This window comes from Ambystoma mexicanum, chromosome 1p, assembly GCF_040938575.1.
Source record: "Ambystoma mexicanum isolate Mex_15411 chromosome 1p, UKY_AmexF1_1, whole genome shotgun sequence".
Classification (NCBI taxonomy): Eukaryota; Metazoa; Chordata; class Amphibia; order Caudata; family Ambystomatidae; genus Ambystoma; species Ambystoma mexicanum.
In genome coordinates this window covers 1,044,996,236-1,045,020,268 of record NC_090921.1, presented here as the reverse complement: position 1 = coordinate 1,045,020,268, position 24,033 = coordinate 1,044,996,236, and the positions used below count along the sequence as shown (strand labels likewise).

The following is a 24,033-nucleotide window of genomic DNA, read 5'->3' as shown; positions in this document are numbered from 1 at the left end:
GTCTGGCATGGATTCACATGCGAACCCTCCCTCCTACCCCTCTGTGGCTCTTCACTTGGTCATACTGCCACTTTACGTGCTACCAAATCTCAGGATAGCTGCCAGGGGCGGGGCTTAGGGAGAGGGCAGTCATTGGCTAGGGGCAGTATGACCCAGAGACCAGTGATTGGTTACTACTAAGAAAGAAAGATCAGAAACGAAACTGATACTGATTTTTTTCTTTACCGAGGATTCCCAGCCTGACGACGGGGAATATTCATGAGCATGTGAATCTATGCCAGACCCATGCTGGAGAACAACAGTTACAGCTAAGTAACTTGTTCCTTGCGTGCAGTCCTCTGCGCCACCCCACTTTTTTGTTCTCCCAGCGCTTGCCCAAGCTTCCATCCCCTGTGCCTACTGTTGCTCAGATCAGGCCCTAATCCAGTTCACACAGCACTGATCACTGCTGAATCTTTTACTTCTTTTGCCGTTCAATGCTGGTCTCTACCTTAGTCCCCCATTCTTTTGATCACCAGTTGGGACCACTACCTCAGACTAACTGCAGCAATCCTCCTCTTCCTCTCATCTCCTACTTGGCAAGCTGCAGAGTTGCTTATACTGAAATCATATTCCACTCTGCATAACCTTTAATCCACAATCCTGAGAGAGGGTTTTTCTTCCTCGTATTGGGTCTCTTCAGTGGCCACTGTCAAATCAGTATTTACATTCAGCCTGGATACACAGTGGCTTCCTGGGGGTATCTCCCATACCTCTACAACGATCCCGTCTTATTCAGGTGACACAGATGGCTGAGAGATTGTGGCGTCAACATCTCAGCAACAGATGGCCGAAGTGCAAGAGCTTGCGACCATTCAGGCCCTGATCAGAAACGTACAGTGCCTTGAAAACTGAGACCCATGCCTTTAGGCAAATCATTGCAAGCTGCAATATGGTTACGTTAAACCTTCCTTGGGGGTTATTGTCCTCAGGAAAAGAATCCAAAGAAGCTACAAGAACCTCTAGATGCCTGTACCATCCATTTAAAGCCCTATCCATTTTCCTCAGACTGTGCCAAAGTCTGATATATGGTCTCAAGCATGGCTGGACATTCTCTGGCCTGGGTGACACACCTAGTTACAAAAGACAGCCAAATCCTGGATAACTATCAAATTTATAACAAGTCTGGAGGCGATTTTCGCCCACCTTCAACTAACCTAAACAGGTCAAGAATCCCTAATGGATTTCAAACGGGCAACTATGGAAATCCTTACCTATATATTCCGCTTCAAAGAGAGGGTGGAAACTGGTTGGTCCGAGGCTGCACAGATGACCTTTTCTGTCAAGACCTGCATAGCAAGGGTGCCAAGACCTGACTCCTTGTCTGCCATGGTCACTTTCATACTTGCTGGATTTCTATTTACAGGAGAGAAGGTCAAAATACGACAGTTTGGTGAAATCCCTCAGTATTTCCAGCTGAAACCGAGGCAGCAGAAGAGCCATAGCCTTTGCAGATCAGGACCCTTGAGTGCGGTGTCAGCAGAAGGTTTGTGTATGTACTGTAGCTCTGAATTTCACCTCATCAGAGAATGTCCCATTTCACAACCAAGGCGTTCTGAAATGCCAGCTATCAACCCTAAGAGATGCTAAGGGTCGGGAGAACAATCATAGTCCCGCGTTTAAAATTACTAATGTCTCAAATGACTCTCTTCAAGGACTCTTAGTTTATGCTGGACAGCGGAAGGACTCTTGACACTACAGCTTTGATGGATTGTGGAGCCGCCAGTTTGCTTCTGGATGATCAGTGGGCTCAAGCCAATGGTATTCCCAGTAGAAACATGATATTGATGTAGCCTATAGATGGAGTTAATGGATGGCCTTTGTTATCTGGACCAGTGAAGGAACAGACTTAGGATCCACTTAGGATGAAGTTATCATCGCACCAAGAAAGTGTGTCCTTCATTATTAAGGAAGCCCATTAACTTGTGATAATTGGATTACCCTCGCTACGACAATAACCCCTACATTAATTGAGCCGTAAGTATGCTGTTTCTGGGTTCCAAATGTTTCATGTTTTTTGTTTTTTTTATATCAATCTAGTGGCATCAAAGAAAGCCTGAGAAATGAACAGAAGACAACTGAAGAGAACACTGCTATTGCTGTTCTTAAAAAGGTAACCACTGCTCAGCATGACTACACCAGTCTTTCAGGATCAAATTGAGAAGGAACTTGCACAGCATAGTCCTAAAGACTGTGCCATATACATTCTTCCCAGATCTGCAGTGCCATTTGGTTGGATACATCCGTTGTCCATACTAAACAAGGAAGCCCTAAGTGAATATCTGAGTTAATATCCATAACATATTGATCAGAGTCAAAGTCCCCGGGCTGGATCATCCCTGTTTTTTGTTCCTAAGCGAGATACTTCAGCATTAAGGCCCAGACCGTGGACTATAGCAGGTTGAATGATTTTGCCATCAAGGACAAGTGTCCCCGTCCAACATCCTGGAAATGGTCCTAAGAGCCACCATCTTGATAAAACTGCACCTCAAGTAAACTTGCTATACTTTTCTGCATTCACGCTGATGATAAATGGAAGATGCCCTTTTGCACTGCCTTTGGGAATTTTGAATATCAAGTCCATTGCCTTTGGGTTAGCTAAAAGCAAAAGCACCCGCAGGACCTGCTGTACCATATGGTCACTGTATATATTAATTACTTTTTTGTCTAGTCAATCTGACAATGAACCCTGCAAATGAACCGGGGAACCCCATTCTTCGGTACAACCCCTACTTCTGATCAAAAGATTCTACCAGTGTCATCCTTGGAAATCTACTTCCCCATGGCTTCGGAGGGGGCATACTGTCGTGTATCCGTTTCGTGGGTTGTCGGCATATTTGGCACCATTGGTGCCGTTCATGCGTGCAACATTGAAGTGCCCATTCCAAGATGGCGCCTTGCGTGGCACGCGCTGCATTTGCATCCGGGGACTTAATACTGCTTTCCATAGAGCATCATGGCGTGTTGCAACCTTTGGACTCAGTTGCCGGATGCCTGGTTCTCCCAGTCCCAGCAGTTTGTTCCTGCTTTTTCTGCCTTGTGCGTGATCCTCTGTGCCTCCCTTCTTCTTCATTCTTCCAGCACTGGACCAAGCTTCTACCCCTGCGCCACCCCGCTTGTGCAGATGCCCCTGTTGAAGACCACTCCGCTCCTGTTATGCAGCCCTGATCCATGCTCTTTATTTTATTATATTGGAACAAAACCAACCTTATTAAAACAAAACCTTCGTCCCTACTGCTCTTGCAGGCAGCTGGCGTGGACCTCTACCTCATCTCTAGCTTCTCTGTACCTTTTTACACTGCTCGGATTTACAGCAGCTATCTTTCTCCACATCTCGGCTCCTATTTGCCAAGCTGTGGAGTTGCCTGTCCTCCTGGAATGATATTCTACTCACCATACCCGAGTTAGAAACAAGAATTTGCTAGACAAAAAACCTGCAATCTACAATCCTGGGAGCAATTTCCCAAAATGGGGTTTTTCTCCCTCGTATTGGGTAGTATCTTCAGCGAAGACACTGACTAACCAGCAGTTATTTGTATTTTGTTTATTTGTAAAGCACACTTGGCCCAAAAGGCATCTGGGTGCATTACTTAGGGAGGGGTAGCAACGGAGGTAAATACAGAATTACAGTAATACAAAATTAACAATTGGCAGATACAGTAGTGTAAAAAAAAACCTATATATACACAGACTGTTTACAGGATGAGGGATACAGGTAAAACAAATTACACGTTAGATGTAGTGCAGTCCTGCTCAGTGAGCCAACATTTGGCCTTATTTTTAAACGCCAGGTAGGAAGGTTTTGCTCTGTGTGGCTGATAACGTGTTCCAGAGTTTGGCAGTAAGGACAGGGAAGCTAGAGCCCCCCGCTTTCTGGAGCTTGAATCTTGGTATAGTCAGTAAATGGTCCTGCGCAGAACTTAATGTCTATTTGGAATGTGGGTGGTGAAACGGTTGGCAAGATAGATAGGTGCCTGGTTTGTTATGGGTTTGTGAGTAAGTGCAAGGGACTTGAGTGATATTCTAGACGCAATGGGGAGCCAGTGTAAACTGCGTTGTGTGTCAGATATGCTAGATTTCCTAGGGATATTGAGGGCTGCCCTTATGGCATTTTTCTGGGTGGCTTGTTGATGTTTTTCTGGCTAGTGCCGAGATATAAGGCATTAAAATAATCTGTTTTCGACATAACCAAAGTTCTGGCGAGGGTAATGCAGTTGAATGCAGTTAAGAAGGGTCTGCAAGCTGTTATAAGCTTACAGGTGTAAGCCGAAGCCGAGACAACATCATTAGTTTGTTGTGTAAGTGACAGAGTGGAGTCCAGATAGATTCCGAGTGTTTTAGTGTCCTTAGAGACGTTGATAATGTTTCCTTCAATAGTGAAAGATTTGAAAGGGGGGTTCAGTTTACTGAGTCTAGTGTGGGACACTAAGATAAGTAGCTCTGTTTTCTCATCGTTTAGACACAGTCCATGATGAGCCATCCAAGCCAGGATGATCAAGTATATATCATTGAGTGCTTTAGAATCGAGAGCATGGTCGCCGGTAATGGGGATGAGTACCTGGTTGTCATCAGCATAATTAGTGTAAGAGACACCCAGATAGTCGAAGCTTAGTAAATACATTATATCGTTTTGGGGAAACACTTGAGCCTTGAGGGACTCCACATGAAACTGGCAAAGGTTCCGCTGATGCTGTGGATGAGAAAGCGTGCATTGTTCTGTTTGCTAGGAAAGATCTGATCCATGAAGTAGCATCATCCGAGAAGTGGGCAGCTGTTTTGAGGTGATGGCGATGGTGGTTGACCAAATCGAAAGCTGACTATAAATCGAGCAATAGAAGTAGGGCTAGTTTGCCTTTATCTTTTAAGTCTTCAATTTGTGTTGTGAGGTCAATAAGGGTGGTTTTGGTTCTGTGTCTAGGGCGGAAGCCCGATTGCCTGAGGCCAAGGAGATTGTTTGATTCAAGGTAGGCCTGTATTTGTATATAGGCTGCCCTATCCAAGATTTTTAGGAGGAAGGGTACCGTAGTAATAGGTCTACAATTGGCTGGATTGTTAGGATCAAGGGTAGGTTTTTTAATTAACGGTATCACCCAAGCATCCTTGAGGTTGTCGGGTACAATCGCTGATTTAAGAGGCGTTTATGAAGGTAGTGATGAATGGGGCAAGTTTGTGGGCAGAATCTTTAATGATAGGTGCTGGGCAGGAGTCACCTTGACAATTGGACGGCTTGAGTTTTTTGATGATATTCTCTACTTCCCAAGTAGAGAGAGGCGAGAAGCTGAAGGGTTTGGCCGGGCGATTTGAGGTAGTGCTAAAAGCAGGATTAAGTGCAGGATCAGGGGTCATACTGTGTTTTTAAAAATTGATTTTACTTTGTAGGGATGCCACTTTATCAAGGAGGGCTTTCTGGATGTTGGTACACCAGGAAGAATCTGTGTTAAGCTGGTCTACAGAGGCTATGGGTGACTCGAGTTCTTTAAGAATCTTAAAGAGCTCCTTCTTATTGGATTTGGCCAGCAGGATATGATTATTGTAGGCATCTTTTTTTGGCAAGGAATATAGCATCTTTATAAATGGATGATGCTGAGATTAGGGAGTTTTTATTAGCGTCAGAAGGAAGGCTTTTCCAATGAGCCTCCACATTTCTTTTGGCTTTGCAGAGATTTCTAAGATGGGGTGTACACCACGAATTAAGAGGAGGACATGGTTTAGGTTTGCGCAATTTTAGTGGTGCAATGGTGTTTAAGGCTTTTAGAATAGTACCATTATAGATGTCGACAAGGACAGTAGGGTCTGAATCAGGTGATGCTGCCTTATTGAGAAGTGGGGGGAAATTAAAGGGAGTAATCTCTCCTTAGTAATGTCCTTCTTGTTACATGTGGGGATAGCAGGTGCTATGTTGGTTTTAGAGCCTGAGGCGGGGGATGTTTTGATAGTAAAGCTTTTTTTTATGGTGGTCAGACCATAGGCAAGGTGTTAAAGCCAGTAGGTTAATTGTGCAATTCAAATCGATTAACCAATCGAGGGTTCTACCCTTTATGTGGGTAGGTTCCTGGATATGGTGGGTAAATCCAAGATCTGTTAAAGAATAGGCTAAATCACAGGCGGCAGTATCATTTGGATCCTGGAGACCAAGGTGGAGGTCACCAAGTAATATGATTTGTGAGTTAGGCTTTGTATTGGCAGCGAGGATTGTACATAGATCCTCAGTGAAGGTCGAAATAGGCCCTGGAGGTCTGTAGATGAGGTGTATTGTGGCTGCGTGATTGGGTGAGATAGCTAGTTTGACTGCAAGTAGTTCCGCAGAAGGGATTTGAGAATATGGGGTGGGTCTAAGTCCAAGGGAACTTTTGAAAATAAAGGCGATGCCTCCATCTTTAAATTGATTGTTATTCCTATCACATCTGATGATGGCATAATTGTCTGGTATGGCCAAGGAAAGTGCGGGACCAGATGCTGCATGAAGCCAAGTTTCCGTAATGGCCAGAAAGTCCAAACTTTCTGTTATGATAAGGTCAGCGATGTCAAGGGCATGAGCTGGGAGTGACCTAGCATGACTTAGTGCAGCTTTGATGGGTACGTTTTTGGATCTGGTGGTACTATTATCATGGCTTATTTTAGAGCTAGTGGTGCTACTGTTATGATTTATAGAGGACATGTTTTGCAGAGGGGTAGCAGTGTTGGTCGAAACAGTGGAGAAGTCCTGGTTGGTAATGGTACGGAAGTATGAGTGGTTAGTTTTGTGGCAGAATCTGGAGCCAAGTCTTAAATTTCTAAGGGGTGTGGCACAAGGTTGGTTAGGCAATGGTTTAGAGGCAAAGTGTTCTAGCCAGAGGGATGGCGAGTTCAGGTAAGGATTGGAGTTTATAATGGGGAGAATTGGCATGTCCATATTCAGCTTGAATGAGGACGGTGATAGTCGTACGTGGAGGATGCCTAAGCAGTCCAAGTTCTGTTGTGTGGGTTGTGGTTGGGCAAAGTTACTGATAAACAGGGTATCAAAGGTAGTGATGTGAGTATACCAGGGGGTAATGGGTATATGTAGTAGTGCGATGAGCGTAAAGTATGACCAAGTAGGTTTGCACATTGTGTTGCGTGGTGTACACATGTATGAGCGCTATTATAAAATGCCAGTATAGAGGTAATGGCAATAACACAATGTGACACAAGTAGGCCTGAATGGGTAGTCCAATAGCTGAGGTAGTCTGGATGAACAACTATTGAAAATATGAGAAGGCACCTGGCCTAAGTAAGGCTAAAGTGAACTATGTCTGGCTAGAGCGGATTAACTATTGGATGCTAACCCAGTGCATAGTGTGATAGATAGTACATTTTGGAATAGAAGGACAGAAGTTGTACAGCACAACAATAGTAGTTTGGTGAGCATAAGTTGAGGTTAGAACATTATTCTCAGCCTGATGGCACAGCAGCTTCCAGAAGGCATCGCCTCTACCTCTTTGTGCCCCAACAACAACCCCAGGGAAAGTACTCTTCACACAACTTCTGCAACACTGCTCCCATTGGGAGAAGGGACAGATTCCCTGGATTTGTTACATTACATTGAACAATGCTTTCCGTTTATATGCAGAGCACCAGGGGAAGTCCTTTCCCAGCTTAGATATCACTGTGATGGTCACCTGTCCTATAGACTTCAGTGGGCTGTAAGTTCATACAGTTGTGAAATTCTTGTGCTTTTTTGTCTTTATGCGACTCAGAAAAGTAGAGACTTTCGTAAAAAGGTTGGAAATATTTTGCTTTGACCTTCTAACTTTGACTTGCCACTCGTTAGGTTTTCCTCTATTGTCTGTTGTTGCATTATGCAGGATCCTCAATGCTTCATTGTCTTCCATAATCAAAGGGATTTATTGTTCCAGGAGAATGTGCAATCCTATAACGGAAGGTCCATCTGTATTTCATGTATGTGCTTTTGAGCTTTTCAGTGAATTGATGGAGGTCAAGTCTTTTCTGTAGAGTCACGTGAGCCAGGCCCCGATACATGGATTGGTTTGGCCCTGGCACACTATAGAATCCACTTAATTTGCTTTGCATACAAACTGCTCTATTGTGGAGTAAAAATGAAAGTTCGTCACAATGTCTCGATGGCCCATTCCTTCCTTTTCTTCTGAGGGTCCATCCTATGACTTCTATCGGGTGCTACCTTGAGTAAATTGATTACAGGGGTACCTTTGGCACACCCTTTTCTTCGTGTTGTAGGGGCACATAGTGCAGAGTTACAACACTATTGTTGATGTCAATGGGAAAAAGAGGTTCGTCTATTAATGAGGGAAAAGCATACATTGCTGAGGACTTCATGTGACTAACAGATTAGGACTTTCATTGTAACACACCTCATTCTTGAAACTATAGCCCTTGATCAGCAGCACTGTAGAGTGATGGACTTCATTTTAAAGCGAGCATCCTACATTTCTCCTTTAATGCATTTTACTTGCCTATGTCAGATACGTTGTGCAGCTATTTGCTTGCCTTGTTGGCTCTGAATCAGAAAATGCATATTGCAGATACATATGAAAATATTGCCCAAAGTTGTCTGGATTCGAGAGAGGACCAAAGCAATCCCTTATTTAAATGTATAAATGTATTTTAAAAACAATCCTGCATGTACAAAAAATACAGAACCTAAATGTCAAGGATTGTCGCTCTTGTATGTATGTATGTAACTCTATTTGTATAGCGCTCTCTGCATGCACTGGGTCTCTTGCCACTAAGGCCCTTCTAATGACTTTTGCCTTGGGAACTCTGATGAAGTCAGTTCTCCATCCTGGGCTCAGGGCCCAAACAGGAGGTTAGAAAGCAAAAATGATTTTTAAATAAAACAAATGCACACCATGGGTGAGACAACTAGTAAATAATTGAATGATATTCCTTTAAACCTGGGTATTCCTCATCTGGGATTCCATGGGCTAATTAGTTGCCCTAGGCTGGAACTCTGGATGATGAGGGTTATGGGGTGAGGCCAGATATAAGGAGGGGCAGGAAAGGGAGGGTGTCTGCAATGAGGAAGTCAAGATCGAGGAGTAGAAGATGGACCCAAAGGGAGCAGAGCATAATTATGGAGGAAGTAAACCAGACAACAAGGAGAAGTTGGAGAGGGGAACTGAAGGAAAGAGGAAGCAGAAAAGGTGAAGAGGAGAAGGGAGAGAAGCCAGATAAAATTGAGGAATAGAAACTTTAACCTAAATAGAACGCTAGTAAAAAGGGGAGGAGATCTTGCAAGAGAGCAGGATGTTGGAGGAAAACTAGAATGAAGAGGAAAGCGAGGAAGAGAATTGGAATAGGCAGGAAGGCTAGCAAGAGAGCAGAGAGATGGTGAATGTTCATGAAGTGACAAGGGAGTTTGAAGCAGACACAAGTAGTGGGTAAGGGCCATATATGAAAGAAAGCAGAGACAGGATAATGGGAGAGCAGAATGAAGAGAACCGTAATGGAAGGGTGCCATGTAGGGAGAAGTTGATTTCCTATGTGGGAAAGTGAAAAATGCAAGTAGTTATTTTGTAACTAGGAAAAAGAAATCTCTGGAAAGGTGACAAGGTTTAGGGATGATAAGAGAGGAAAAGGGGAGAGTTTGTGGCAGAACTTCGAGGAGGATGAGACAAAAATAGAGTGAGAGGAGGTAAACTAAAAGTTTGAGGCTTACGCGGGAGCGAAAATAAGAAAAACATCTTTCTGATTTCACACAAAGGGATGGCTAACACCCTAAGAGGGCCAAATAGAGGAGAGAAAAGGAGGACACAAGAGGTTTGCTTGTCCAACGAGGAGAGCCAAGGAAGAAAGAAGAAACCAAAGGATGGCAGGTGGAAGAAAGAGAAGGGCAAGAAAAATCATGGCAGGACCACTGGGAGAAGGGACTACCTGGTTTTGAGAAGAGGACAGGAGGTGAACCAGAGAAAGAAAACTTTGGGTGCAATAAAAAGGGCAGCAAAAGCAAGAGAAGATTGTGGATGAAAAGGACAGTAATGTTGAAGTACCAACCCTTGGGAGAGTAGAGCCAGAGGAAAGAAGAAGGGTGGAAAAACAGCACAGAAATCAAGTCCTATAGGCTAAGGAAGATGAGACCGGGAGAGAATTGAGAAAGAACGGAAAGTAGGAAAAGTGCTCAGATGAGGCGTGGAAAGTAGCAAAACCTGTGGTACCGGACAATGTAACCGACAAGAAGGAAGCCCGAACTACAGAAAGACTAGACAGAGTAACAATGTATGAACCTGAAATATCGATCAAGGAAGACTCGGAGATGGGAAAGGTGGAAGCCCTGATCAAGAGGCAAGAGAGTGTTGGCCTGCTAAGTGATCTGGGCTCGTGTTCAGGAAGATGGCATGGCATGAAATGTAACCCAGGCGACACCATAGAGAAGAAAAAAGCCTTCTAGAGACTCTTACATTGTGAGAACATCTTAAAATCCCAGACAAGTTGACTGTCCTCCTGACACATCAAATAAGCCACCTTAACCTAGAGTTCTAATTTATGTGTCATTTATAAAGTGTTATGGGACTCCTCGGCAATCCTGCCCTGACACTACCTCCCTACTTGTTTTTAGACTTAAGAGAAAGAACACACCTGAATCCTATTACCAAGTACCTCTGCTTGGGACCAGGTAATCACGCATGTAAATAGTCACAAATCCACTAAGCCCCTCAGTACATTGCCGTAGCCTACTGATCCCCTGGCAATAAAACTCCAGCCCATCCCTCAAAATGTATGCGTTACCAAGCCTGCAATGATTAGTTTAAGCAGTATTCTGGCTCACCCCAGTATACTTTGTATTTATATGTTTGGTTGAGTTATTAATTGAACAATGCTACATAGCACATGTGCTGTGCAGATTACAACATCCGGTAGAAAACAAACAATACAGTAGCTGGGTGCTGTGAAGGCATCATGATGCATGACACAGACAACAGACTTAAAGTTCAAACAAAAGATAATTATTCATTTAAATGTCAGGATGGTTGAAGGCCTAACTTGCCCTATGCTAAGGTGGGATTTCCCTACCTGAACGAAACTAAGGAAATTTTGAGTCAAAGAGTCCAACTTATTAGTCCTTCTGTGTCCAAAACCTATTCTTGACCTCACAACCAGAACAAACAATGTGTAGGGATGGCAAGTCAAAATAAACAGTGTTTAACTCAAAGTTCTGAGCTTCTTCCAGCACACAGCTTTCTCTCAGCTCCCCTTCCCCAAGCATAAGAACGTTCCATAAAAAAAGAGTCTTGAAGTTTACCTTTCTCCAGTTCAAAACAATATAGTTCAGAATCACTCCTGGGGTTCCCTTCCCCACGTTTCAAATAACACAATCAAAGCAAAGGGCATCTTGAGATTCCATTCCCAAGACAACACATATAAACCTGCCAAGATCAGGGCTCCCTTCCCCAAGACTTCAGTGTCTCACACAGGTTCCTTCGTGCTTGCTCCTGTGCACCGAGTTCCCTTTACTTGGTTCCCTTTATTGGTTTCTAATCTTAGAGTGTGCTCTTGGGCTCCTCTGGTTTCTCCTTAGCCGTCTTGTGGCTCTGCCCCCATCTGTCACACACCCTTTTGCAAATGGCAGCCTTGTCACACTGTATTCACTCATTAAGGTTCATTGTTTGGACTTGCTCCATTGGGCAACAATCATTCAATAGTTTTCAATTGCAGTCCACAGTTTGATGCAGTCTTATGTTGCTTAATTATATTCAGCTTCAAGATTTGAGTTCATTGGTTGTGCAACATACATTCAGTATTCAACGTTTTGCTGGTTTTCTTCAATGTTAAATTTCCCTTTTAGTTCGTTATTCAACATGCGTTCCCTTCCTTTAAATTTTCCTTTAGTTCGGTATTCAATATACAATGGTTCTCAGTACTTTAATTCCTTGGTTGAAGACTTTTGAAAACATTCCTCTTTAAGGTCTGCGACCACTTCAACAACACGTTAATTGGCTCAACAGGAAGGATTTGTAACATTCGGAGTCTTTCGGAAATGTGCTTGTTCCTTTAAAAAGACACGCAACCACGCTGCTACATTTCTCGATCGTGGAAACTCACCGGCTCACTTTGAAGTCCTTTTCTATATTGCGCTGGCAACAAACTTGGTGGCTTCCTTCCAGGGGGTCTTTCTCTGCCCCTTAGACACTCACTTTTTTGCAGCGCCATGGGAGAATTAGCAGTCCTTTGGATGGAATTAAGGACGACCCCTAATATGGTCCCCTTATTTCGCCTCTGTGCCACAGAGCTCCTGCTCCCCCTTCGCCCTTTTCCCCCTTTCCCCCTTTCCCTTTCCCTCAGATGCTTTGGTCCTTCTATGGCTGCAGAATGGCTCACCAAGGCTCCCATCAGCGTCTCGCCTCTCTCCATTCACCTTTCTGTCGACACCCCTTTTATACACTTGAGTTGTGTAATGGGGTTGCAGGTGTGAGACATTTTAGTAAGACATGCTTGGTCTTTGCAATGGTACTCCTCTGAGGCCCTCTTCCTCGTCTCGGCACTAAAGTGATGCAGCTGCATGTTAGTGTGCCTAACTCCTAGTCGTCGTCTTCCTCGGCTCAGTATTGTCAAATGTCACTTGTGGGAAAATAAGGGAAGCTGGCTTATAATGTCCCATAAAGGTTGGGCGAGGGTTAGGTTTGTTGTCAATGGGAAAAGGGGGGTATCCTGTCTTGCCCATCTCATATTTAACCCCTTTTACCCTTTTTCTGGTACATCTGAACTGATGGTATCTCATACCCTTTTCTTGATTAATGGAACACAGATAAAAATACCCATTACTGTTGGTGGAATAGAGGGTTCCTTTTGGAAGGGACATGGGAAATACTGCATCTCGCCTGAGTACGTCTCACTTCCAATCTCCACAGACCCTCCACCCAGGTGATCCTCCCTCGCTTCTCCACCCCCAGTGTCGGGATCCAAGAGCAATGGCCTTTCCCTGGCCACCTCTGCAGAAGATACCAAGGAAGTGGAAGAGAGAATACACTCTGGTGTCTCGGAGTACACCAACCAACTGTGACAGTGAATGAAGTGATCGAGACCTAACGGAATGATAATAGTTGTCAGCCTTCTTCTCAATCCCTCTGCAACTTCATGCATTGTTTGTTCACCTATCCTTTAACCTGCCCTTCTTTGAAAATAATCTAGTAATTTCTCTCTGCTATCTTTCCACACTTCAGCACTTAGAAGTTCAGAGGGTATGTGTTGTACAAAGTGTTTGTTATTATTCTTGGGACACAAAAGTTAAAACCCATTGTATGTGGAAACTATTATAATGTAATGCTCATTTGTACATTTGATTTGTAGATTACAGGTCTCTTCCATCACCTACTCGTTCATCACTGCGTTCTCCTGGGAAATGCCCACCTTCAAGATCAAAGGAAGGCTGTCGGGTGACTTTTGCTGACAATCCCTCTGGCAGTGACTTTTTGGTGCAGCCCATCATGCCTATAACTCATGAAGAGCCCTCCTCTCTGACTAAGAGGTTCTGCCTCACAGACGCTGACCTTCCTTTTCCCTCTCATAAATTTGAACCAACAGATAATCCTTATTCCTACCTCACCTCCACACCTTTGCAGCAAGACACATTCAAGGTCCCAGGGACGTATCAGAGAAGCCGTGCCTTTGTTGATTACGGCAGAAGGCACCCAGAGGATCTGAAAACCACCTCCTCGCAGTTCCCGCATGAGGAGTTGAGGGAACCTGTTGATAATCCTCCTCTCAACAGAAGACTACTAGATCTCAGTTCAGGTAAATGAAATGCAGCTAATATTGCAAACACTTGTTGGGTTTCCACAATAGGTAAAGGGTAACGAGGATAAATAATCTTGATTACAAAAATAAATAATATAAGAGATCACTGCATTGACAGTCTTTTATGAACAATTGCTAATTCAGTTAATTACTTCAGTACATAGTTGTCGTTCTAGCAATCATCATAATTATTTTTTAGCAAAGCATACCCTGCAAGGAACTGTGGTTCGAAACACAGAATTCTCTTTACCTATATTTAATCACTGATGTCTGAATGGCAGAGCATTTTTAGCATGCTTTCTGAAGGATTTTCATTGAGATGTTTTGAAAGCCAAATTATTTTGAAAGTCTGTGTACTCCAAATGTACACCACTTATTTTGTAATGTTTAACTTCTGACATGCTTGGAAGAACATTGAAAAGAGCAAAAATGGCAAGTTTGATCAAATGGATAAATGTATCAATTAGTGCTAGGAATATTAAAGAGAACATACATCATAAGCTAAGGAGGCACAGATAACCATGAATTGTAAAAATGTTCCCCATGGAAGCAGAGAGGGGAAGGAAAGGTAAGGATGGAGAGCGATTGCAAAGACTTAAAACCCAACCCCATCCCTCCTACCCTCCCCTGTATTGGGTAGCATGTGGGAACCCCCCATGTTTCCCCTCTGCGGGTCTAAGCCCATGCGTCTCCATCTAATTGGACTCTTTTAGTGCTAAAGTGACGAGAGATGGCACAGTGTAGTTGGCTTGAGTGGAATATCTAATGTGTTCTGACAATATTCGATCCAAGAGGGTCATGTACTAGAACATTTGGGCATGAATTTGTTTATGGTGGGCGTGATCTTTTTTGGCTGGCCAGGTGTCCCAGAGCCTACCGAAAAATGGGGCCATTGAGGGACTTCCATGAATGTGCAAGGGTCAGCCGAGCAGCATTTAGAAGTTGAGTTATCAAATACGAGGTTCCGCCACTTAAGCTGTGGGTGCCTTTGTGGTTAGTATCACCCAAAATAAGTGTGATTGGGGTAATGAGTATCCTCAACCTGGTGATTCCCCTCATCCTGCAGATAACTTCCTTCCAGTAGCATTGTCGGTGAGGGCAAGACCAACACGTGTGTTCTAATGTGCTAATCGAACCGCAACCTCTCCAGCAAAGAGACGAGTACCCAAGGGAGATTGTATGGAGATGATGTGAGGTGAATAATACCAATGCATTATTATTTAATTGATTAGGGTGCATTTGGAATTTTTCTGCGTCCTCAACCAGACCCGCGAACAGAAATCGGTGGCAATATTCATCTAGAAGCCTTTATCCAAATCCACCATATATGGCAGTTTTTCTTCTGGGTCAAATCTATTGAGCAATTTGAAATTCGTGAGATTTTGCCCTTGCCCGAAAGGACAGAGGTGAGCAGTTCTAGGGCAGTAAGTTCCCTAGTTCCGGATAAGCGTTTTTCAGGGCTTGAGATCCTTTGTCGAATCTGGCAGTAGCGTAGTCTTTCGCCCTCTAGCAAGGAAAATGTGTCTTTAAAATCCTCAAAGGAACATGGGTGCCTGTGGGAATAACAATCCCGCAATCTGAGGTTCCCCAAGTCCCCCCAAAAACCAGCAGAGGAAGACTCTGGGCTTGAGCCCGGGTGCAAATTCTGGATTCCTGAGGACTGATGAGTGGACCCAGGCCCGGTTTAATGCCCGAGAGCTTGTGTACCTTGTTCCAATATGGTGTAGTCGCTGTTGAGGGGGCCTCCCGATTTCCATTTCTGCTTCGCCATGGACAACAGCGAGGTTGGGGAGAGCATGTAGCAGCTTGCTCTACGTTAGGCCATCCCGAGCGGGCAAACTCTGAGTACCATTTGTGATCTGTGCTATCTGAAAGGCTAGGAGATGCCTAAAGACATTTGGCATCCGCAAGCAGCCCATTGCTTCCCAGCAAAATAAGGCTTTGCAAGAGATTCAAGGAGTTTTGCCCCCTGGCCCCGATACATTTGAATATTTTCTTCTGGATATTTTTACCAGGGTGCATTTAGAAAAGGGGCTGGGTAGGCTGCTGAAGAGATGGAAGTCTCAGGATGATGTTCATATTGATGGAGTGTATCCCGGAGCTATGGGGGGAAGGGATTTCTCAGTGTGCTCGAGAAATAAGAGGACATCTTTGGTATAAAGGGCAATTTTGTGGCAGATATATCCCCTGAGATGCCCCGGATACTTTAATTCGATCTGATGTTGGTGGTGAGTGGCTCCATTGCGAGCGCAAGTAAGAGGGAAGTTAAAGGGCATCTCTCTCGCGTGCCCTTGGAGATATATATTATTTAGTGCAAAACATGATTGTTAATTCTTATTCCCGTGAAAGGTGGCAACATGTTGGCTAATACCCAGGCTCTGAAGTTGGAGCTGCACCCAAATGCTAGGAGGGTTTTCAACAAATCCCTAGTCCCACCTGTTTGCGTCCAGCGCCAGCAGGGACATTTTCTGGTTGTTCCGTATGCCTATTCTGATTAGATCAATTGACCTTCTAAAATTATCCTGGGTTGATCTGTCGGCAACAACTCTGTGTTTGTCCACGTTGGTTTTTGATGGAAGGGAGGACGCTTTGTGAATCAGTTGGACAATATCTTCCCATAACTTTTAGCATCCATGTTTAGGAGGCTGATGGGTCGGTAGGAGTCACAGTCCGCCTCCAGTTTCCCAGGCTTGAGAAGTAAGACAGTGAGTGATTCCGTGATTGTCTGGGTCACTGTGTTGGCGGAAATAAAGGAGTTTCATAGGGTGATCATTTGGGACATCATCTGCCTTTTAAGTTGCTTATAAAGCAAAGAAGTGAAACCATGTGGGCCGGGGCTTTACTAGAAGGGAGCAAGGTTATTGCTGCATCTACTTCCGCTTTGGATATAGGTTAATTCAATATATCTCTGTCTGAATTAGATATTGGGGGGGGAAGTGAGCCTTGTTAATATCATTTTTCTGAGCCTTCCTCTCCAGCGGATCCCCTGTCATGATTTGGGAGAATTATTGTTAAACAATGTTGTATTTCTCTTTTTACCCCACATTGGTTGTGTCCCAAAGCCTGGGGGTTCCTTCCACTTCTAGTTTTTATGCGCTTAGTTTTGAATACCAATAGCCTGTTCGCTTTGGTAACCTATGAGTAGTATTTTCGTTTGTTCAATGAGATTGCGTGTGCGGTGCGATCGGCTAGGTGTGCTTCTAATTTTGCAATTCCTCCCATAGGTTTTTGAGGTCTTTCAGTGAACGGGATGATTTGTGAATTGTCTTGAAATTCTTGACTTCACCTTCCAGCTGGCGGTGGATGTTCTCTTTAGAATTGACGAATGCTGATGCATGGTATGAGAAACCAGAAGGTGTCTCACCCACTAGTCCCTGGGGATCTGCCATCCAGGTGGCCAGGACACGGCCATCACTTTTGGATCCAGTTCCTGGGGATGGACCAGTGCGGGAGGATCACTTGGGTGAGGCGTCTTCGGGGAGTGGGAGTGGGACACACCGTATGGTGAGACAGGGTATCCCCTTCCTTAAAACACCTTTACCCCATTTTAGCAGGTAGGATATTTAGGAATTCTTCTACCCCCCGCCCTCCCCACCCCACCTTTTACAACACAAACACTTTCTCAAGGCCAGCACGCTATGAGAGAAAACAGACTAACACCCGAGCAGTATACCTGACGTGTCCCAATACAATCCCAATACAATGGTCATGCTATTACTGACCATCACACACACTTGAATTCCATTAAGCTTCCCCACATGGATAAAAAGCAGAGCACGAGAGCACACGTGTAAACAGCAGTTTCGAGACGGCAGCTGAACGAGAAAGGAAAGACTGCAAAACAGAAGGGGATCGCAAGGAGGGAAGTTCCCTTGACCTTTTCGACAAGGAACCATTACTTTCCAGAAACCTTGAATAGAAAGCATAAGACCGGGTAACCAGGCTGAAGAATGCTGCATTGCGTGTTTGAGATACCCGGAGCCCTCTTGCGTCAATAATCAAGGTGGGGAGAAGAACCAGCCGCTGTGGTTCTGTCCTTGGCTCCAAGAACAAAGCAGCGTCAGTGAAATCAACACAGCCGTTGATTTGGGGATACCGATACAAGACCGGTCTGTGTTGAAGCCAAGGTTGCAAGCAGCGACATTGTATGGCGAGCACTGGAGCAAACATTGTTAAAACCTGTGTGATACTCCAGTAAAGTTGAACTGCTGATGTGTGAGTGAACTTCAAAAGCAAGATACAATACCTTTGACAGAGTGGTCTGGCACCGCACGAGTGCTCAATCGAAGTCTCTCTAAGCCTAGGTATGCAGCTCAGAAGTGGCAAAAGTGAAAGTGAGAAAAAGGTTATATCCAGAAGTGAATGAGTAATTGTGAATTGAAGTGGTCCTGCGACGGGTCAAGGAAAATCCTGTGCAGTCGAAATTCTTCGATTTTGATGAAGTAGAAAAAGTTTGGAAAAGTAGATAAATTTGCTCCGAGCCTGGCAGAGGGAGACCAATTGAAGGTTTTGTGTTAAAGTGGGTCTGAGCCCGGCAGAGGAGGACCCGGGGCCAACAGTAAATCACCTGAGAAGGTGTATATGTGAAATCCTAAAAAGAAAGGAACTTTAATGTTTATCGTGGTGCATCAGGCCCTCTGAAATAAGAGACTTTGAATGGCAAATTGACTTTGGCACAGAAGGCCCTGATGTTGAAGTTTTGAACTGCATCCTTGTGCTAGAGAAACCAGATAGTGTGCTGAGCTAGAGTGTGCCGCCTTGTCCTGTGCTGAAAACATGTGGAAGGGAAGCCGACGGCTTGAATATTCTGACATATCATTTCTTGAACACTTCTCTTTTGTTTAACATTGTTTCGAATGGGTTGTGTCCTCCCACGTATTCCTCATCTTAGATATATCCTTACCTTTAGGTTTCGCCTTGGAAAAGTTTTCCTCTCCCCAGCAGAGGGCGCTCCACTCGAGGCAGTGGCGTTGATGTCCCTCAGCAGCATCCGCCGAGCACCGACGTCATCCACTGTATAAGAGCCTTCGCTTTGGATCGAGTTAAACGGCGCTTCAGTCTTTTGTGAGAAAAAGCTATGTCGTCCTCTTCGAACCCTTCCACACCGAAGACATGCTTTAAAAAATGCCTAAAATGTGGAAAGAAGATGTCCCTGACTGATGCACACAAGAATTGTCTTTGGTGCCTCGGTCTCGACCACCGTACTGAAGACTGTGCCAGTCGATGACCCACAAAGCCTTAAAAGAGCGTAGAGGTAAACTGGCAATGGGGGAGGGTTTATCGAAGTCCACTTTAAAAAAGAAAGACTCTGCCGAGTCTTCGAAAAAGTATCATAAAAAATATCGATCGAGGAGTAGATCGAGAAAGTCTTCTTCATCATCTAAAAAGGCTAAGAAAAGACGGCATCAATCTCCCTCATCCTCTTCGACATCTTCGGAGGAGGTTATAGCATGTCCATCAAAGCATGACTCCCCGGGTAAATGGGAAGCTTTTCGAGTTTCCATGCTTAAAATTCTTCAGAACACGGCCCAGACCCCCTCACAAAAAGCTAAAGAAGACCATGCTCCTGTCCATAAGAAAAGTGACTGAGTAAGGTCCAAAACAAGGAAAGCTGATAAAAAGACGTTGAGAGCGCCATCGAGAGACTCTTCTCGATCACCTCATAAAAAGACCCTTTGGTGCATAAATCGAAGGTAGAGGGAAACAAAATGGCATCGAAAGATCATACGCCATCGAAGTCGACATCGACGTCATCGAAGGTCCTCGAGTCGACCACTCCCTCGAAGGAAGCTACCTCGAGTTCACGCTCGATAACCTCGAAAGCTCCTTCGACAATTTCCACAGCTCCCTCGACTATTACATCGAAGTCGTCAAAAGTTCCCTCGACGACGCCGAAGAATGTGATTAAGACATCGGCGCCATTGGCGTTTTCGTCGACGCCCAAGCCTTTAATAAGGGAAAAACCTGCATTACCTGAAAAGGTTTTTCAACCTGAGAGTCGATATGATTTTTTTCAGAACCAGATCATCCATCTATGAGGGAGATTCATCGGAAGAGGAAGAAGTCTCCTCTGCTGGTGTCAAATTTGGCACACGATCTGTTCCAGATTAGTTAATTAAACCTCAATCAAGAATTCAAGATCTGCAAGAATGTTTGCAAACAGCAAGTGGCCTGGACACTTCTCCAGAGTACGAATTTGACAAACCAGACCCATCAGAACAGGTTGATCTGGGTTATAGAAAACTCATGAGCAGGGTTACAGAATTTATGGGGTGGGTAGGAGTTTGTGGAGAAAAAAGACCTAGGCGTGTATGCCTTCGGTGCGGGCCGCACACCCAAAATCCCACTCGGGTTAATCAATTTATTCCTGTTGCTTGGTAAGTTGCAAGACACTCTTTGAAGATTATTCCAAAAAATACAGTCTTTATAAATGTTCAAAGGTTTTAGGATTTATTAAGTTCAAAAAATTGTACGTTTTATTGGTTCAATTTCACCAATAAAACTGTAGCTGAGTTTTGAGGCAAAAAAAGGAAACCCATATGGCTAATGCATGCATAGGTTATGTACATTGACCTTGATATCCAGATAATTTATACCATGGTTGCCAATTTCTGAAGTAAATTGAATGCGTGGATCAATACTGTTAATGTACTTCATGAAGTCATCAAGTGTCTCTCTTGTTCCTTGCCAGATGCCGAAAATGTCGTCTTTGTAACACACCCACTTTTTAAATTTATTCTGCCATTCTGTTTTTTGCAAAATATGGGTTGTCTCAAATTGATACATAAACGCATTCGCATAGGCTGGTGCCATTGTGGCACCTATGGCCGTGCCCGAGGTTTGGATGTAGATTCTTTCTTGTACTCAAAATATGAATTCATTGAGATGAAGGAGAGTAATGACATGATAAATTCCTTTTCTGCTCCTATCTCCCCCTCTTGTAGGAGTAGCCACTCTACAGCTTCTTGCCCCAAATCATGGGGAATACTAGTGTAGAGGTTTACCACGTTGATGGTGACGAGAATGCCATGTTCTGTTAGTTGAACTTCTTCTATGATGTTCAGGAAATGTGTACTATCTTTAACATAGGTCGATGTTATCTGTATGAGAGGTTTAAGAAAATAGTCAATGTAGGTACCTAATGGTCGTAGAATCCTGCCTGTAGTAGCTACTATTGGTCTTCGTGGTGGATTATTGAGACTTTCATGAATTTTAGGTAACCGATAGAAATGAGGAATGTTCGTTTTCAAATTAAGTAAAAATGCCTTTGTTTTCTTTATCATCTCTCTTTCTTCTGCTTTGGTGAGAAGTTCTTCTAAATCCTTTCGTATCTCCATAGTTGGATCATGATCAATTTTTGAATAGATGGTGAAGTTATTCAATTGTCTCTTGCATTAATTTTCGTAATCCAAGGTATTAAGTAGCACTAGTGCGCCCCCTTTATCGGCTGGTCGTATAGTAATCTTTTCGTCAGAATATAGGTTTTGTACAATTGACATTTCTCCTCTACTGAGATTTCTGTTCTTAGGTCCTGCATATTTAATCTTTTTTAGATTGGCTGTAACCATTTTCTCAAAGATGTCTATTGCTGGAACGCTGATGGGTGGTGAAAAAGTACTCTTAGGTTTGAATTCCACTAGGTTTGACGGTTCTGATGAAGAGTCAGTGTTTTCCATTTCTGCAAAAAAGGCCTTCAGTTTCAATTTCCTGGTTAGTTTATGTAATTCCACTTTGGTGTTGAATAGATTAGTATTATATGCTGTACAAATTTGAGGCCTTTCTGCAGCACTTCTTCTTCTTGTTGGGTCAGTGCTCTGTCTGAAATGTTCACTACTAAGTTGCTTGTGCTTGAAATCTCGTCTGCACTCCGGTGCCTTTTCCTCTTGCTCCTCCTCGCTCGTTTCTTCCTTGTTGGTTGTCTAAAAAAGATGTTTGTCGTGATGGTGCACTAGTACACGAGTTGCTCCACCGGGACCGCTTCTGCTTTCAGCTCTTTGTTGTTGGGTATCTGTGGTCTGTTCGTCTCTGTGGGAATCTGTATCTGAACTGCTGTTGTCCGAATTGGGGTTGGGGTTACGTGGTCTCTGTGTTTGGTTTTGATATTTATCTGCCCATGTGTAGACTTCGTCTCGTAAATAATCGAACGTATCTCTTCTAAATTTCCTTACTTTTCTTGCTTCTAGATCTGTTTTGTACCCCTCTAATCTTTTGTTGATATCTGTAAGTATATCGTCCAATGACTCCTTGCTTGTAAGAACTACAATTTCTGCAGCTAAAGTGTTTATCTCTTGTTCTAGGGACTGTAGGTTGACTGAAAGTTCTTTGATTGTGAGTAAGATCAAATCAAGTGAGCATTTATTTAGGATCTGCTCCCATTTCTGCACAAACTCCTTACTTTCTTTGCATAAGGTTGGCTTTAGTCCAATTCTTAGGCCCCTTGAAATCCTTTGTGCCTTGTAATAACGACCCAGTGTCACTGCATGCAGTTTGCCATTTATACTTTTTCTGATGGTATATTCAAGTTGTTTAATCCTTCTGCTCGGATCAGTGTCCTTTAGTGTGCTACTTGTTTCCTTGATCAGTCCTAGGATTTCATTTGCCTCCTCTGCTGAAAAGCCTAGAGTTGTTGCTCTTGTGTCCATTAGTTTCTCAATTTCCTCATATGACATAATCGCATGCTAACTCTGAATTTTACACGGAAGTAAAAATAATGCTAAAAAAGAATGAGGCGAGAGTGCACAGCTTCTTTCACAATATTTTTCTTTGTTGTATACATTGCTAGTTGTATAGATTATATTTTTATTAGTAGGGTGCAGTCCACTATCTTGTGCCACCGTGTAGGGCACAGAAAGTGAACATGGAGAAAAAAAGTCTAGGCGTGTATGCCTTCGGTGTGGGCCGCACACCCAAAATCCCGCTCGGGGTTAATCAATTTATTCCTGTTGCTTGGTATGTTGCAAGGCAGTCTTTGAAGATTATTCCAAAAAATACAGTCTTTATAAATGTTCAAAGGTTTTAGGATTTATTAAGTGCAAATAATTGTACGTTTTATTGGTTCAATTTCACCAATAAAACTGTAGCTGAGTGTTGAGGCAAAAAAAGGAAACCCATATGGCTAATGCATGCATAGGTTATGTACATTGACCTTGATATCCAGATAATGTATACCAGGGTTGCCAATTTCTGAAGTAAATTGAATGCGTGGATGAATACTGTTAATGTACTTCATGAAGTCATCAAGTGTCTCTCTTGTTCCTTGCCAGATGCCGAAAATGAACTCCCCAACAAGACCCCATTCTACCCTTTCATATTGCCTTACAGAGAAGGGTTAGTTCTGCATGTTAGTTCCGAAGCTGCAGCGGCAGTAAAGGTTTGTGGCAAAATATAGACCCTGCAGATCTGATCCGGAATACCTGAGCAAACACCCAACTCCGGAAAGTTTGGTAGTACAGGCAGCCACTTCCACAAAGAATGCGGCATACCCTACAATCCCTCCGGATAGGGACGATAAAAAGATGGATGCATGGTCTAGGAAAATCTTTACATCTGGCAGTATGGCTTTGAAGTCTACTAATGTAACTTGTACCATGGCAAGGTTCACGTATTCCCTGTGGGACTGCATGTCAGCGGAAGTTGAACACATCCCGGAAGGTGTAGAACGCAATGGCTTTCTAGCTATTCTAAGGGATGGAAAGGAGGCGTCAGGAGAATGCCTTCAATCAGGTTTGGACACAGCTGATAGTATTAGCAGGTCCATGGCAACTAGCACAGTGCTACATAGATTTGTGTGGCTAAGAAAGTCTGGGTTTGCTCCTGATGTGCAATCCAGGCTTCTTAATATGCCTTTTGATGGCTCGAGTTTGTTCAGTAGCAAGGCAGATGAAAGTTTGGAGAAGCTACAGACCTCCAAAGCGGCGGCAAAATGTCTCAGTGCTGCTATAAAACCACCTCAGCAACGCCCCTACACAGGCTCATCTTCCTGGAGGGGTTGTCCTTTTCGCTATTATTCCTCAATTGGAAATGGAAGAGGGCAGGCCAATCAGAAAGGTCAAAGAAAATTTCCTAAGGGGCGAGGAAAAGGTGGTAGATCTGCCCCAGCAACGGCATCTGTACCTTCAGCCGCTGCTGTAGCTGCCGCAAAACCACTCTGAGGTTTTGACCCGCAAGACCCCGGTGGGAGGCAGGATCTCACAGCATTTAGAAGAATGGCGCGGTATTACTTCAGATGCTTGGGCACTGGAAACAGTATCCCAAGGTTACTGCCTT

At 43.9% G+C, this 24,033-nt stretch overlaps 1 protein-coding gene across 6 annotated transcripts in view; it reads left to right on the top strand.

Annotated features, from left to right (window-relative positions):
• Positions 1–24,033, top strand: part of LRRC36 (leucine rich repeat containing 36) — a 1,132,044-nt gene that overhangs the window by 594,892 nt on the left and 513,119 nt on the right. For 4 of the 6 annotated variants that reach the window (XM_069604376.1, XM_069604369.1, XM_069604394.1 and 1 more), the window contains one exon: positions 13,321–13,764. The exons of the other annotated variants lie outside the window; for them this stretch is intronic. In XM_069604376.1, the coding sequence (XP_069460477.1) occupies positions 13,321–13,764 (444 nt within the window). The remainder of the gene's footprint in view (positions 1–13,320; positions 13,765–24,033) is intronic. 6 annotated transcript variants of the gene reach the window in all.